General features: G+C 46.3%; 1 protein-coding gene and 1 long non-coding RNA gene across 7 annotated transcripts in view; one reads left to right on the forward strand and one right to left on the reverse strand.

Annotated features, from left to right (window-relative positions):
• LOC100643418 (Krueppel-like factor 6) overlaps positions 1-15,032 on the forward strand; it is a 290,325-nt gene that overhangs the window by 114,554 nt on the left and 160,739 nt on the right. For all 6 annotated transcript variants that reach the window (XM_003399894.4, XM_048410690.1, XM_048410691.1 and 3 more), the window contains one exon: positions 39-204. In XM_003399894.4, the coding sequence (XP_003399942.1) occupies positions 39-204 (166 nt within the window). The remainder of the gene's footprint in view (positions 1-38; positions 205-15,032) is intronic.
• On the reverse strand, positions 456-3,704 carry LOC110119740. Its single transcript, XR_002308236.2, has 3 exons — positions 2,993-3,704; positions 1,997-2,847; positions 456-1,864 (listed from the first exon to the last, which is right to left on the reverse strand). It is a non-coding gene; the product is annotated as an uncharacterized LOC110119740 (long non-coding RNA).

The following is a 15,032-nucleotide window of genomic DNA, read 5'->3' on the forward strand; positions in this document are numbered from 1 at the left end:
GTAGCATGCATTAACGAGCATGTTCGTTTCTGTTTCAGGCGGCGGGACCACCGGTGCAACTGGAACCAGTGGATCTGTCCGTGAAAACTCCTGTGGTGTTGCAGGTGCCTCGGTATAGTCCAGCGGCTATAATTACCGCCGCGGCTAGAAGAATCCCTTCACCTTCGACGACGCCTACACCGCCGCCGCTCTCCATATCTACGGGTGAGTCGACGAATTTTCACAATGCTAAAGAGATTTTTCGTTAATCCCAATTCAGAGCGAAAAATGCAAATATCGCAAGGAACAAATTCCTTTACGCGCATACTTTCAATTCTTTCGCCGCGATAAGCCAACAAACGTCAATTCGATATTTGTCGGATCGTTTAAAATACCTGATACATTGTTAACATAGTTTTCTAATACAGGGGGTCGATAAGCATAGTTAACGCTTAGCATAGTCCGCATTGGGCCGGGGCATTCGAGTGGCGCGTTTAAAATTCCAGCGCTCGCAACACCGTAGAATTACACATTATGAACCAAAGGCGAAGGAAAGCAACACTATCGGCTATCGCCTGTCTCTATGCGCGCGCGTGCACAGGTGCACGATCCTGCATACACCTATAATAGTATCATGGAACAGTCGTGGCTGGAAAGTGGCTGCGCTCTCTCGCTTATGGATAAAACCACGGAGATCTCCGGCGATTGCGCTTGCTTTATGGGTTAATTATGGACGATTTTTTCTACATACCGCCTGCGGACGAGCCCACCAACCCTAGCCATTCTATAGAAGATCGATTTGCTTAGCAATCCGCGTTTTACGAACGAGTCAAGGCTATACAAGCGATAGCTCGCGTCCTTGCGAACGCAACCGATTAACCGAGCTGCATTGCTACTAGGATAAGTGTCTGGATCGTTAGTGATACAACTCGACTAGGTATAGAAAATTTCATATATTTGGACTTCATTGAATATTGTAATAAATACAAGAATATGCAAATATTTCTATGCTGTACGAAAGATTAATTTCAGCTAATTATTGAAAGTGACAGGATTTAGATCTTTTGCTTCTACGATTATTAAAAGCCTGCAGGTGCATTTAACTCGACGAGTGAATCTTTTTTACAAATTTCATTACGTTTCGTGTAAATATCAAATAGAGATGGTAATATTGTAAAAAAGAAGAGCATTTCGAGAATGTATGGAACAGATTGTAGTACTCCTTGCGCTTAACGCGGTCGTAGAACGCGCGGAATTACCTTGTTCCGATAGCCCGTGCCCCGAAACGGTACGACGCAAAAAAAGGACTGGTTCCCGAAACGATCCTATGAGACCTTAATGGCCACCGGAGAACTAGCAGTTACTTAGGCAGCGGTAAAAAGTTGTTACGTTTGCTCGCGTAAAATAGCCACGCGATATAGCGCGTTTAAACCGTTTGGGACCGCGAAATAGTTCGGTCTGGGGCACGGGCCACGCCTCTTCTTTATTAAGTGTATCACCAACTACGAGAGAAAAAAGCGTCGCAAGAAGGATATAAAGGAAAAGAAGAGACAAGCGTGCAACGACGCTGCGCTCCAGTCTGCTTCTGGCTAGCATTTGGACCCGCATTCACTTCCATTTCTGGATTAATGACCACGCACACCTGCACAAAGCGGAGTCCGAATGCGATTGGGGTCGCAACCCGTAGTCCTTGCCCCGGGGCATCGTTGTCCTATAGTCACCGTGTTCGTCGCTCGAAACGCCGCGAGAACACTTCTCTGCTCGAGGAGCACCCGTTCGCTGACTGCCGATTGGCAATTTGTCGGAGCCGTGCCGCGGGTCTCGTGGGCATACATGTTTGTAACGTTCAATGGGGCACCATATGTGACTCTTCTCCGAGATAAATCTGTTGGAAATTATGATGGAAGAGTGGGGTTAGTATTGGCAGATCGGTGTTTAGAAGAAAGAAAGCGTTTTGAGAAAATTCATTAACCATTCGTGAATCCTATTTACGATTGGCACATCTTATCGTACTTACATGTGGTCACTTTGCTATACGATTTATTTTCTATGGTAGTTTTCTCTGGTAGCTTCAGGCTGATTCGTCGAACAGATTCATACTGGTTTTATGGATGAAAACGTGGATGGTTAATACACTTGCTGATACGTTACCTTCAGCATTCGGTTTCGATGATATCGAACGAAAAATTATAATAATCGAAAATCTCAGCGATCTTGAAACCTGAAGCAAGGATTTGTAAGCAAGTAGAAGCATTCGAGTCCTTAAGAAGGCACCCTCGGTTTCCTTGCAGTTGATCGGTTTGCGGCCGCAGCTGCCAGCGATATAATACAAGCAGATATTGAGCATAGGCTTCGAATGTCGAGCCTCCCCTTTCCAGGTTCGACTCGAGGCCGTGTATAACGGCTCGCGTCCGTTTCCTCGCGCGTCCATAAATCGCCGCTTGGTGGCTATCGGAAAATTCCGATCGTGCGTGGATACCATATACGCGAGCAGAGCTGGCCGACCCGTTGTGGCACTCGCTGCACATTCAACAGCGGCTCGATTTCTGCGTTCAGGATGTCCGAAGGTCTATTTACGCAACGAAAAATAAAACGCCTTGAGAATCGGTCGAGCTCATCCTCGTCGATCGAACGACGTTTTGACATCTTAGCCGGCCAAGGCTTTCGTAATTTGACGATCAAAATGCAAGGATGAGTCATCGGTGTGAGAATAGTTTCTTTCCTCGCGTGGTTCAAAATCTTTGCAAGGTACCGCATACTTTCGAGTAGTCGGTTAAATGCCACTGCCGTCATTTTATTCTTAGAGTGGTTTATGGCTTATAAAGAATTAGTTGACACGTGAGTACAGAGCAGAATAAAATGTTGTTTCTGAAAAATGGATACTTTGGTACCACACAATATCTGTCGCATCTTCTTAAATTGTACAGTTAACGTCGTTTATTATTCCACGTACATTGATGAGTAATATAACTCGGGGCACTGTAATCCGTCTTAAACACCAGTCTAAACGTACCTTTCGTCACGCCAAGTCGAAACCACGGGAATTTTTGAAGCATAATGAACGACCAGTGATCATCGCAAATTTCGAAACACCGGAACGAATCCCATCAAGAAAGCACTTCACCTGGTAGAATGATATTACGGCATACCTCGTGAACATAGTGCGAGGCCGATTAAAAATGGCAATTAATGTCCCCTATGTTCAACTATATGCACCGTGATAAATCACGCGGCCGAATGTTTCGTAAAACGACGACGGTCGAAATTGTCGAAATTCGTAGACTTGAGAAGGCGTTTCACACACTCGGTTGAAACGTTGGATTTCTACGAACGTTACCTTCGATCCTACGGCTAAATCGTAGTGCAAAAACGAGCAATTAAGGACGTACGAATACTCAAAGCAGGCATTTACCGTGTTCCTTTTCTGTGTTTCGTTGGTCGGACCCATTAACCGTCGAGAGACTTTCTAGCGTATTAGCCGGCACGATCTCGTAAAAGTTGACGAGCACATTAGCGTGGTACTGTGGCGTTGTTGCGGCCTCGTGGTCGTGGTCGCGGCTTTCATCGAGCTCCCCTTTCGACTCCCTTTTCGAAACGTTGCCCGTTATAAAGGAAACTTGTCACGCGTCACGAGGGATACGAGCACGAGCGTCCCACGGATCTAGAAGTGACGTCAGTCAGGCTGTTTGCGTACGCGAACGTCCACGGGGCGTGCAGCGATTCGGTAAAAGGGCCCCGCTGTGCGAAAGTGATTCGCCGCCGCGGTAATACTCCTCGCATATAGATACCATCCGAGTGAAATTAGAAATTTGCCGAAGGTCGTTGTTTCGTTTGTATTCCGCGGCGATCGAAATTAATATGGGCCTCGGTTCGCGGGGACGCGACTACACGGGCGGCCGACCGAAGCGAGCGCGTCGATGTTTCCCGACTTTATTTGAAAATTGCAATAGCAAAAGTAATATGTTTTTATGTTCTCCGACAAAACATAGAGAATGAAAATATTTTGTGAAAGAAGTTGCGTTTCAGCGTTAATAAATTTTAAAATGCGGATTAAATTTTGTTAGAACGAAGCATCGTGAGTACGTACAAAGATTACAGTTGTATTAAAAATCTAAATTCTATCTAAATACGAATAAGAATCTTACGAACCTTATTTCCCTGATATTATAGACACTTGGACGATCCTCGCGCCACAGCGTTAAATTATCTCCACGTACAGTGGTGGCGCGGAGAAGATCGGAATTCCGCGGCAATTAATATTATTAGCGTAATTGCGAGGCGTAGCCGCGCAAGATAGACACCTTTATTGTCTATTCCAGCGCATAATTAAAGAAAGTTCCTGGAAGAGACGCGTCGACTTTTCATTGAAAATTATCACGTGGATTTTGCGCGCCTCGAAAGCACAGATACATATCTGATGAAACTTTCCCGGTGAAAGTCACGGATGATTCGCTATTCCAGTTTTTCGTACTCTCGTCTACGTTTCCTTCGATCTACCGTAGTTCTGTATTTTTCTCCGGTTTTAACGGAGAGAAGATGACGGATAGCGTCCCGTTTTGTTGGGAGTCGGTTCGAGCCGACGCTCCCAGAGTTTGATTGTCTTTGATTAATTACTCATGCTGTTTCTCGGCCGGCGGAAGCCGACGGGTAGCAATCTAGATAATGCGTAACCGTATTAACGGTTCAGCGTAATCTTCTTATATTTAAAGAGAAAACGCCTGGAACCAACGACGCTATGTAGTTCTTTGGTTAGAATATCGCGTCGTGACGACTCGATTTTTTCCAATATATTTCTTCTCGCATATTTTTCCATCGTCCTACGTACAAGGCAATTTTTGTGCTTTTATTCTTTTTCCTTACGCAAACGAGAAGTCGACGAATCTAATGTCCAACCATCGTACATGAAGATATCTCAGAGAATAAGGAAAACCGTTGCGAAAAGTTCTTGGGAAAAGCGCAATAATTTAATCAAATTCTAAAGTAACATATATCTAAATTTTCCTTGAACTTCACTCGATACTATCGATTTAGCTGCAAAATCTCAAGCTTATTATTCCGTATGTGAAATAATTATCAATGGAATAACATAGTCGCCAATCTTCTTATGCGCGTTCGCAACAGCAGGTTAAACCGATAACGGAGTTGCGACGACATTTGCAACGGATCAGAAGTTAAATAAAAAGAGAGACAAGCACGTGCAGTATGCACAGTAGCAGCGTGACACCGACACTGTGTGTTGCTCCAGCAAATAGCGGCTTGTTATCATAGCTCTTCCTTATCGCGAACAGTGCGGCCGCCGCGCCGGTGGCATGTTCCGACTATCGAGATAAATCCTTGGCGAATGGTAAAACGATAATCGGTGACTGAGTATAACCGATTGGATGATAAAAGCATGTTGCGGCATGCCGGTCGGATTTGTAGACGTCACGGATAATCAGTTTGTCTGAACGCGGCTTTTAAAGCGGCGCAATTTGTCATCATCAACCAGACTGGATGGTGGTAACCGAATTAGAAGCTCGGAGAAATAAATTTTAAACGAGAGTTTCCTTTACACACCTCGAAGGTGTAGCTTAATGCTTAGGCATTTCTCATCGTATGCAAATGGTCGTGAAGATCCTTCGGTTGGATAGAAGTTTTACGGAGAAAGGCAGGGAAAGGAAATTTGCAAACGTCTATAAATTGTTAGTTACATAATGTTAAACGCGATCCTAATGAAATTATAAACGAGGGATAATGAATTTAGAGATTATCTTTAGCGAAAATATCTTTGAGCTTTCGTTGAATGTAATAAATTGTACTTTAGCGAAACACAAAGTATCGTTATCTTTACGTAATTAAATATTTTGATATAACTTTTCAAGTTCATTTTAACGTTTTACTGAAACTATTAATTTACTCGCGACATAAAACCTATTGGTCTTCATGCGTCTTCATGGTATAATCTCCTGCTATCATGCGCTACTTCGGATTGATGCAACAACTATAAACTTCGTCCATTACTTTTCATCATTTCTTTATTTTCATCCTTGTCGCTTCTTATTGCTTCTAAAAAGTATTAGCAAAGATATAAAGAAGATATTCGAATTTTCACATACATAGATAGATTAGAACTAGGACCAGTCTCTGTCAATTCTCTCTTTCACCGTCGGTCTCATCATCGCGTTCGTTTTTAAAGCTAAGAATTTTCAAAAAAGTGCAAATGCGAAAGTGCACCAATTCGATAGCGTCGTGGTTTTATTAGCCGCAATTAAGGTGACGTTTATGGGTTCTTATCAGAGACATAGAGCACAGTGCGGACATGTTCCGTCGATCGAGATAAGTCCTCGCGTTGAATGGCAAAGCGATCATCGGAAGAGAGAGAGAGAGAGAGAGAGAAAGGGAGAGCCGCCGGTAAGACGAGTAGCAATAGGCGGTGGTCATATCGCGCTCGGAGCATTTCACGATACGATCTTAGATTCTTCATGGGAGTAGACGCGTAGATGCGAGTGCACACAGCCGGTCGACTCAGTGTTCTACGAACATACAACGATTATCGCCACTCTCTCTTTCTCTCTCTCTCTCTCTCACTCTTTCCTCATCTTCCTCTCTTTCTTCGTCTTTCGTTCACCGATACTTAGAATCAGACCCAAGTGATTATGCAATGTACAGAATCGACCGGATCCCTCGCACTTCGACACTGTCGGCAGATAAGGCTGATAAAAGCTACCTTCTCTTCCTCTTTCAGCGTTGCCTGCCTCTTGTTCACCGGAATGGTTCTTGCGTCGTGGCTCTTCGATCACCTTCTATTCGATTCGCTGTTAATTAGCGTAACGTAGGGTGGTTGGGATTTTTTGTAATTACCGTTGGCGCAGCGTTCTCGCGTGATGCGAAATGCATGCATAGGAATTTACTACGGAGATTGATCGATGGATTTTATATGCTAGAATTTATGGTTGATCCGAGTGCAACGAATTACGCCTGGCTTAATGACTATCGTTTCATTGAAATAACGAAACGTTTAATTTAACCACGATTTACAATAATACCAGCCATCGAAAATCATTTAGTGGCAATAACTGGTGTCGTTACCGAACCAGACACCTGTTGTCTTTTTGCTTTTTTCCCTCGATAACATCACGTTCGCCTTGACTTACCTTTAAACGAAGCCTGCATTCTTCTTCCGATCAAACGCAAGATACACGTACATCGTCGTACAATTAATTGCTTTTATATTCCTTCCCATTCAATAACGAACATATCGTGATAAATATTTTATGAGTCCTTACAAGCCTGCGAACTCTTTGTCGATTTATTAACACGCTGGAAAAATACTTAATTGATCGAAATAATTTCCACGACGATAGAAATTTTATTCCAAGGTATCCATAAACATGGGTGGAAAGGAAATTAAAAAGAAACTATGGAGGAGACGCGAGAAGCGGAAGAGAGTTAGAAGGTGTGGAGCCTCGACGAAGATCGTAAGAGCGGGGAAGGTGGGATTTTGGTCGAAAGAAGAGAAGCTTCTTAGCGAGGGCAGAGCGTGAGGCGAATCTTTAAGTCGTTTTACGCTTTTACATAACGCCAACGTTCCGTTGCGCCACGTTTTCGTCCTCGTCACGGTGTAAACGGTCGGTACCGTTCCTCCTTCGTGTCCGACCTCCTCTTCCTCCACCTCCTCCTTTTCCTCTACCTCCTCTTACCTTGCCTTTGCTAACTCTTTTCGAGAGCCTAAACCCGCTTGCTTGTGTAAGCTACGCTGATGGAAACGCGTCTCCTCCTAAGAGGAATCTTCAGGACTTTCTACATCGTGAAGTCCATTTCTTCCTTCGTACTTGTTCCTTCGGTTCTCCTTTTTCTTCTTCGCGAAGTTATTATCCTGGATGACGGAAAGGTAGAGAAGTGCAATGTACACAATGTACCTGTACGCTTCTTAGATTCTCATTTTCTGGTGACGGATAGTCGCGATTTATCCGAACCTTGAGGGATGGAAGGTACGAATGGCAGGGAATGTCGGAGTTCTTCGTAATTTCAAAGCTTTCATATCGGAACGGATACAACGCAACGTCGTTTCACGTAAAAGAAAACGAACTGATTTTTATCCAAATTAATAAGCGAGTAATATCGTCTGTCTTTTCACACGAAGACATCGTACGAATGACGCGACGGATGATAAAACTCGAAGAACTTCATTAGCAACTACCCGACACATGAACCAGAGATCCGTTGCTCTCATTCCCATGGTTCATCGGCAATTACAGAGACCGCTTTCAAAAATCCACGTCCATTCGATAAAGACACGCTTTAAACCCGCGAAGAATAGAATACGATTAATGTTTCTTTGACGGTGAACCGTTCACCTTCCATCAAGCGCCGCTTATCCGTCGAAAGCGTGGACGGTAAGAGCAAACGGTAGCGGCACACTTTCAAATGTATTAAATATAATCGACTGGTCGGAAGTTGGGTTAAATTGGCCAGTCGAATAGAGAGGTTAACGGGCGGTCGAGGATGTAACATGGACGAAGTAGGATCGTCGAAATCCTTGACGTGCCTCCGGGTCTAGAAAGGCAGCTCTTCTCCCGATTGATTAGCAGAGAGGAATCGAAAGGTGCCTTGGTGGGCTAACTTGCACATTCGCACGTTGCCTACGCGTCCGCAATGACGAAAAGAGGAGGAGGATGAGCCGAAAATCGTCTCGAGAGAAGGAGAGTTGTCCATCCTCGGGCAACCCGGAACCATTCATCATATTCTTTTTTTCCGGGCCGCTACACTGGTACAATAGCGCGGTGGTTCCCTTGACATTATGTCCTCTTGTATCGTGTACTCGTCTCGAGTCGCCTCTGCTCGCCTCTATTAGAGGAGCGATAGTCGGCTGACATTTCAAAGATCGAACACCAGTCACCAAGATCGTTGATCTTTCAAGACTAGATCAGGTGTACATCGCCTTTATTCGCGCGTCGTGATGCCGCGATGGCGGCTTAATAGTCGCAAAGAGATGGCCTTGCATCTTCGTCGATATCGATTCTTAGCTTTTTATCGGAATTGGTAAAATAATCATAGCCTTTGTTATCGCAACTATCTTTCTTTTCTCTGCAACGTGTGTACCTTCGGCTCTGCGTAAATCATTCTTTTTGCAATCGTTACGATCTACAATGATCTTTAAATGGAAACGAAGGAGCATCTTACAATTTGCAAAGTCGTTTAATCATCTTGGAAAATTTTTTAACGAACGAAAAATTTACACGATTTAATTACACGTTCTTCCTCTCGCGAAACTCCGTCAGCTTGATCGTATAAATGAAAAAGCTCGGCAAGTATCGTTGTTGAAACGCGATGCAGGAATTATCGTCGATGTCTAATCTCTTTTCTCGAGTCCGTCAAGCTTGCACGATATGATCGATATCCGACGTCAGGCACGCACGTTACCGGTAATTAAGCACGTATACTAATCGGCTGCTTTAAGGTATGTACAATCCGTCTAAGTGGGGTGTTCCTCACCGACATGGCGGGGGCGTGAGAAGTGCCTTAGCCCTGTGACCTTCGTGGCCTCCAGGGTACCCCGGTACTACTCCTCCGTAGGTACTCGACGTAGCCACATCGTGCACCTAGAGGGGGGACGGGAGAGCCGTTCAAAGAGCGAGAGGAAGAGAGAGAGAGAGACGACAGGTCGAACTGTACGCGCGATCTTCCCCGTTCGAACCGTACAGTCCGATGAAATTTTGACACGTTCGACGTTTCGCTCGATCTTCGACCTCCTGGTTCGAGAGTCAATCGGTAATGGTTCGCCCGTGGGAACGGCTTATTGATTTACTTTGTTTCTGGCGGGCTAGCGAGGTTTGGACTGCTGGGCAAAAATTGATAGACGGCCTACGAAATGGGGGCAACGGAGAAATTTTTTCCAATTCGATCGGAGCACCTTGAGACGTCGAAGAGAGGATATGGCTGCTCCGATTTGAAATTAAGAGTCGACCTGTCTGGAAGATTTTAATATATCGTTGGGCTTTGTGTCTGAGAACGTAGAAATCAGAAAGGTTGTTGCAATAAGCTTGTGAACTATACATGCTCGTGTCGTGACTGTCTCGATTTAGATATTGCCGTAAACGTAACGACGTTATTAAGTCTATCTAATCTGAATACTTAATCTTGTATAAATTAGAGAAGTATTGTAACAGGTACTTGAGTTGAAAAATTACAGTTTCGAATGATTTTAACGTGCAAGCTTTATCCCCCAACGTGAAATCGTTACAATTAGTTACTAAAAAAAAAAGAAAAGTACCATTCAACTTAACGCGACGAGGGTCGCGCGTGAAACGCACAATTTTCTTCCAAAGCTTAGAATGCCACTCGTTTTACTCTTTCGAACGTCGTTACCTTGTTAATCATGCCCGGCTGCGACCTGAATACGATCTTCCCTTGGTCGTTGGTCTCGCGAGGGATCATCGGATCTAGCAGGGTAGTCGAAACGGACACGGACAATCAGAGAGACCTTTCCCTGCTCCCTACTCCCTGGCTGTCCTTTCCCTCCGTTTCTCATCCAGTCCGTGGATCCTCTCTCGCATCTTCCATCCGTCTCTCCTGTTGGTCCGGCCGTGGACTTTCCGGACTTTCAGGCTCGACCTCAGGGCCCCGCGAGATGCGGTAGGAGAGTTAACCTTTCAGGAATGACTATTTCATGGCCACTTCCTGGGTTCAACGCTCCTGCGATTTCTATGCAGGTAGGGTAAAGGTATACACACGAATGCAAACACACAGGGAGCGAAAGAGACAGACGGAGAAAGAGAGAAATGGAGAGGGATCTCAACACGATCTCATGATTCCGTATATACGTGTACGCGCAAACCCTGAAACCTGACGTTCTGGAGAACCGTTCCCTTGTACCCGGGGCCTTATGTTCTGCGTGTACGCTGTGTAGAGTATCGCGGTGTAACCAGACGTAGAGGGGGCCAGAACCCAAGGGATCTAACGCATTCAGGCCTGTGTGCGCTTGCATAATATTAGACCTTATGCAACCTGCCCTTCCCACACTTATCACTGCCTTCCTCCTTCTTCAATCGCTTCTTCTTCCTCCTTCTCCCCCTTTTCCTCTTCTTCTTCTTCTTCTTGTTCTCCTTTGTCCTTCCTTCTCGCTCGAAGGTGCTCTAGCCACATGGCTGGAAGGGAGAGGTGGAAAGTAGTGGTGTTCGCGATGAATCCCCACCCTGGGACGAGAGGGCCCGTGAGGCCTGGACGGTGCCTGATCACAGTGCCCTTGGCGTTGCGCTAAGCCTCAGGGTGGGGTGGCTCTCCAGCGAAGAAGAAGCGGGACTCGAGACGCGAAGAGCGCCTCTAGCCAGCCACGGGAAGAAGACGAGCTTCGAGTTAGAACGAGACGACACACTGAATCTACTCGTGCAGAGGAAGGAAGAGGAGAAAAACGGATAGAAGGAAGAAGCGCGCAGAGTCGTCTCGTGGTGCTCGTGGGACCGCGGATTCAGGGTGGTGGACGGGACGGGGGGTTGGTGGAGGGCCCCCTCGACTAAGTCAGCGGGGGTCAGAACGGAGATGCTCCGCGGTCGTGTCGGGCGGGGCTGCCCGCTCACGACTTGAACTATCGCACGCCCCCACTAGCACCAGCATCCACCTTCCAGCCTCGGCCTCGGACCGTTTTCTCGTCTGGACGCTACGTCCCGGCCGTCTACCTACTCCGTTGCCGGCGCTTAATTCGATAAATAATGCTGCCGGCTCAAGGTTAGGCGCGCTAGATCCTTGTCAATTTGTATCGCGCGCGGCCTCTCTTCCTTTCTTCTTCCTCTCTTCAAACGTTAGTTTCAGTTGGCCTATCGCTCTGCCGTTCTCCTCTCGATCGGGACAACCTGGGTCAGGAATTTCCGTGAGTTTATGTTTCAGTTACGTTTGATTGGTAGCCTTGCCATGGGTCGTAGGTCGGGCCACGGTATCTCTGCGACGACGGCAGTCAATCGGGCAACGTTTTTCCAGAAGTTCGTCGATGCTTCTTTTTGTTCTTTGTTCTTGAACGTCTCTCAAGCTTCGATCTGCAATCTCGGATGATTCGCAATTTTTTGGATGCCAAGGCGATTCAAGGGTTGCTTTGTTCTTCCTTGTCGTCCGTTGCACAAGGAAAAGTATCAATGGCCTCGAAATCGTTCTAATATATTTACTAGAAACCATATCCGAACGAATTACATCGTGTTCGAAAGCAGTTTTTCCCCGCCGTAACGGGAAAAGGATCAACCGCGATTCTCCACACGTTTGATCCGAGCTCTCTGGCGAATCTCTAACGCGCACCTCCGGTTAACCGGCGTGAAGCGTCGCAGATGAAACGGCGTATTCTAATTCAATCTCGCGCGAGAGGGCTCGCGAGGTGGTTTTCGCGACCGTTAGCCGATGATTCGGGCGGCTAGGATGTTGGACAAGCGTGTGAGATCATAATCAAGGCGCAGCGTGTCCGACGCCGAGGCGTTAAACCGGCGTGTAATGACGTTGCGTATGTGATCGCGTCGATTCACCGGGGCGAAATGCGTCGACACATTGCATTATAGTGTCGACGAACGAAGAAGGACCTCGCGCGTGGATGATCGACGTGTATATTCGCAGGATCTGTCGAAAGGAAGAAAAGAGGCGAGCCCACGGATGGTTGGCCTCGCGCCGCGCGCTGCATCGTAAATTGCCTATCGTAATAAACGTATTATCGCGCCGCATTGCCGCGTAGGACGTGGCAGACAGGCTAAACGGGTCCGTTTTGTATTCGCTGGCACCTGCTCGTGCGGCGTGCGCGCATTAAGCCGGATAAAGCCGCGGAAAATTGGCGACCGCGCTCTTCCACCTTGCCTCAGCTGCCTCGCTTCTTCGCCTCTTCGTCTTTCCTCGACGACGACGCGTGCTCGGTCGCCAGTCTGTCACGGCCTTGAAAAATGAGCGCGTGAGGTGAGGAAGATCGGCGGCTGTTTCCCAAAGTGTAATTTACCAAGGGATGGTAATGATGTCACGATCGAAACGTTTCTCTGTAGTTGTTGCGTTATTATTTAACGCGTTTACGGTTCGCCATAAGATATATTCGATGGGATCAAGACAAGATAAGATCGACGAGAGACGAGATGCGTGTTAACCGTGTAATAACGTCGAGTAGTAGCGAACCTTGCTACCTCTCGCGTTTTTATCGTAATTGCGAGGGTGCTGTGCCGAAACAACGACGACTGCGGGAGTAATTTTGGTATCGACGTTTGATCTTTCGGTGCGATGAATTACGTTTCGATCGAACGAGTTTCAATTTTGTTATTAATTTACGGGACAATATTAATGGGCTGTGTATATTCCTTAGCATCTTGAGACCTCAAGGGCTCGTTAGTGGAAGGTATATGTATTCTTCCCGCACCTGCATATTTCGCAACTTCAAGTTTTATGGTGCGTTGTTGTTGGAGCGAGGATAAAAACCAGTTAAATAACATACAGTGTGAAAAATAATTAAAGAATAAATCTTACATTCCTGTAACTTAATACGGACTCGCAGCTAGCTAGCTCTACTTTGTATCAATTTAATCGCAAAAAAAGTTCAAAAAGCAAGGGACATATACCCGCAATTGCGACAGAGTGGCAGTTCTCGCATACTTGTCGGCCGATCGACGATCCACGTTAAACTCAACCATATTTCACCATAACCAAAAACCATTTCCATCGAATCGAGCATTAATCATTTTTTATCGGTGCTCGTGAGGTACGCGTGTTTGAAACGTGTGCAGGTTACGTGGCAGATCGAGTACCAAGCCCGTAATTATTTTCATCGTACGAAACTGGTGCATCTTGATGCGCCGGAGATTCCCGTGGCCCCGGAGGCAGCGACGCTTGACCCAGTAGCTGGCCGATGGCAAGCGAGAGCTCGCAAGTGGATAACTGCCATGGAGATCGCTCAAACCCTACAAGTCGACGTCCTGCGCCTGGCTAGAGAGTGCAACCGTGCTCGACCTCCGTTCGGGACCGATCCTTCTTCGTTTCGACCTCTTCTTACATCGGTATCATTACGGCTCGGGTTCGTGGACTCGTGTAGGAATGCTTTCTCAGCATCCCTCTCGGCTGTTCGTTCGCGTATCGACGTTGCACCTGAATCCCGCACACCTGTGTGTTGGACGAGATTAGTCGTCGATTTCAGCTCGATCGAGTACGATTTCTAGGGGTCGCGCACTTCATCTGCGATCCCATTCGACAGAATGTTTGGAATGCATCTTGCGATCGGTGATCGAGATATAAACGTGGCAAGATACGTACCGTGAGAAGGACTGACCGTGTGTTTCTGCGCTTGATCGATAGTAGGCTTCTCGTAGCGATATTACGAATCTAGATATCTTCGGGATTATGTTTAATTGATAATTCCAGCCTTTCGTATTACTGAACCTCGATAAGTAACGCCTGTAGACCCCCTTAGAGCTTTTCTTTGAGCTATCTTCTGTCGCTAGATATCCTACCTCGGATAGAATTTATCTACAAACGTAAAGTCCGACATTAACTCATTTCGACATCTGCACGAAACTCCTGACATGGCCGATGATTTGCAATTCACCGACTGCACGGAGTTTCTCATGAGCGGGGCACGATAAAGGAGCTTCGTCCCGAGCGTGGCGAAGAGGTCCAGCATCGCGTATGCTGATCGCGTCGCGTAATGTTAATCATCGGTCGATCGTTAACTTATATTGTGCTTGCAGCCTCAGAGAGGCCAGGGAGAAAAAGAAAGTACCTTGTGGTTGTACCGTGAAGATCTTATCCGTCGTATGTCCCTGCAGGCGTACGTCCATAATTCTACCGGTGGCAGTCGCGTATTATGCGGGAATAAATGTCGACGCGCGTACGTAGAAATCTGGCAAGCGACCGGACTACCGTTGCCTTCGCAATGAAACGAGAAGAAGCAAAAGAAGAAATGGAAAGAAAAAGAAGGAAGACGGGTAAAAGAAAAAAAAAGAGACAATAAGGGAAAAAGAAAGGAAAGGCGAGCGTGAAAGGGTACCGGATAAAAAATATCGATCGTAAATCAACCGGTGAAGAATTTAACGAAAGACGCGTGAAAAAAAGTCGATTAACCGGCGAACGGC

This window comes from Bombus terrestris, chromosome 12 (assembly GCF_910591885.1).
Source record: "Bombus terrestris chromosome 12, iyBomTerr1.2, whole genome shotgun sequence".
NCBI lineage: Eukaryota > Metazoa > Arthropoda > Insecta > Hymenoptera > Apidae > Bombus > Bombus terrestris.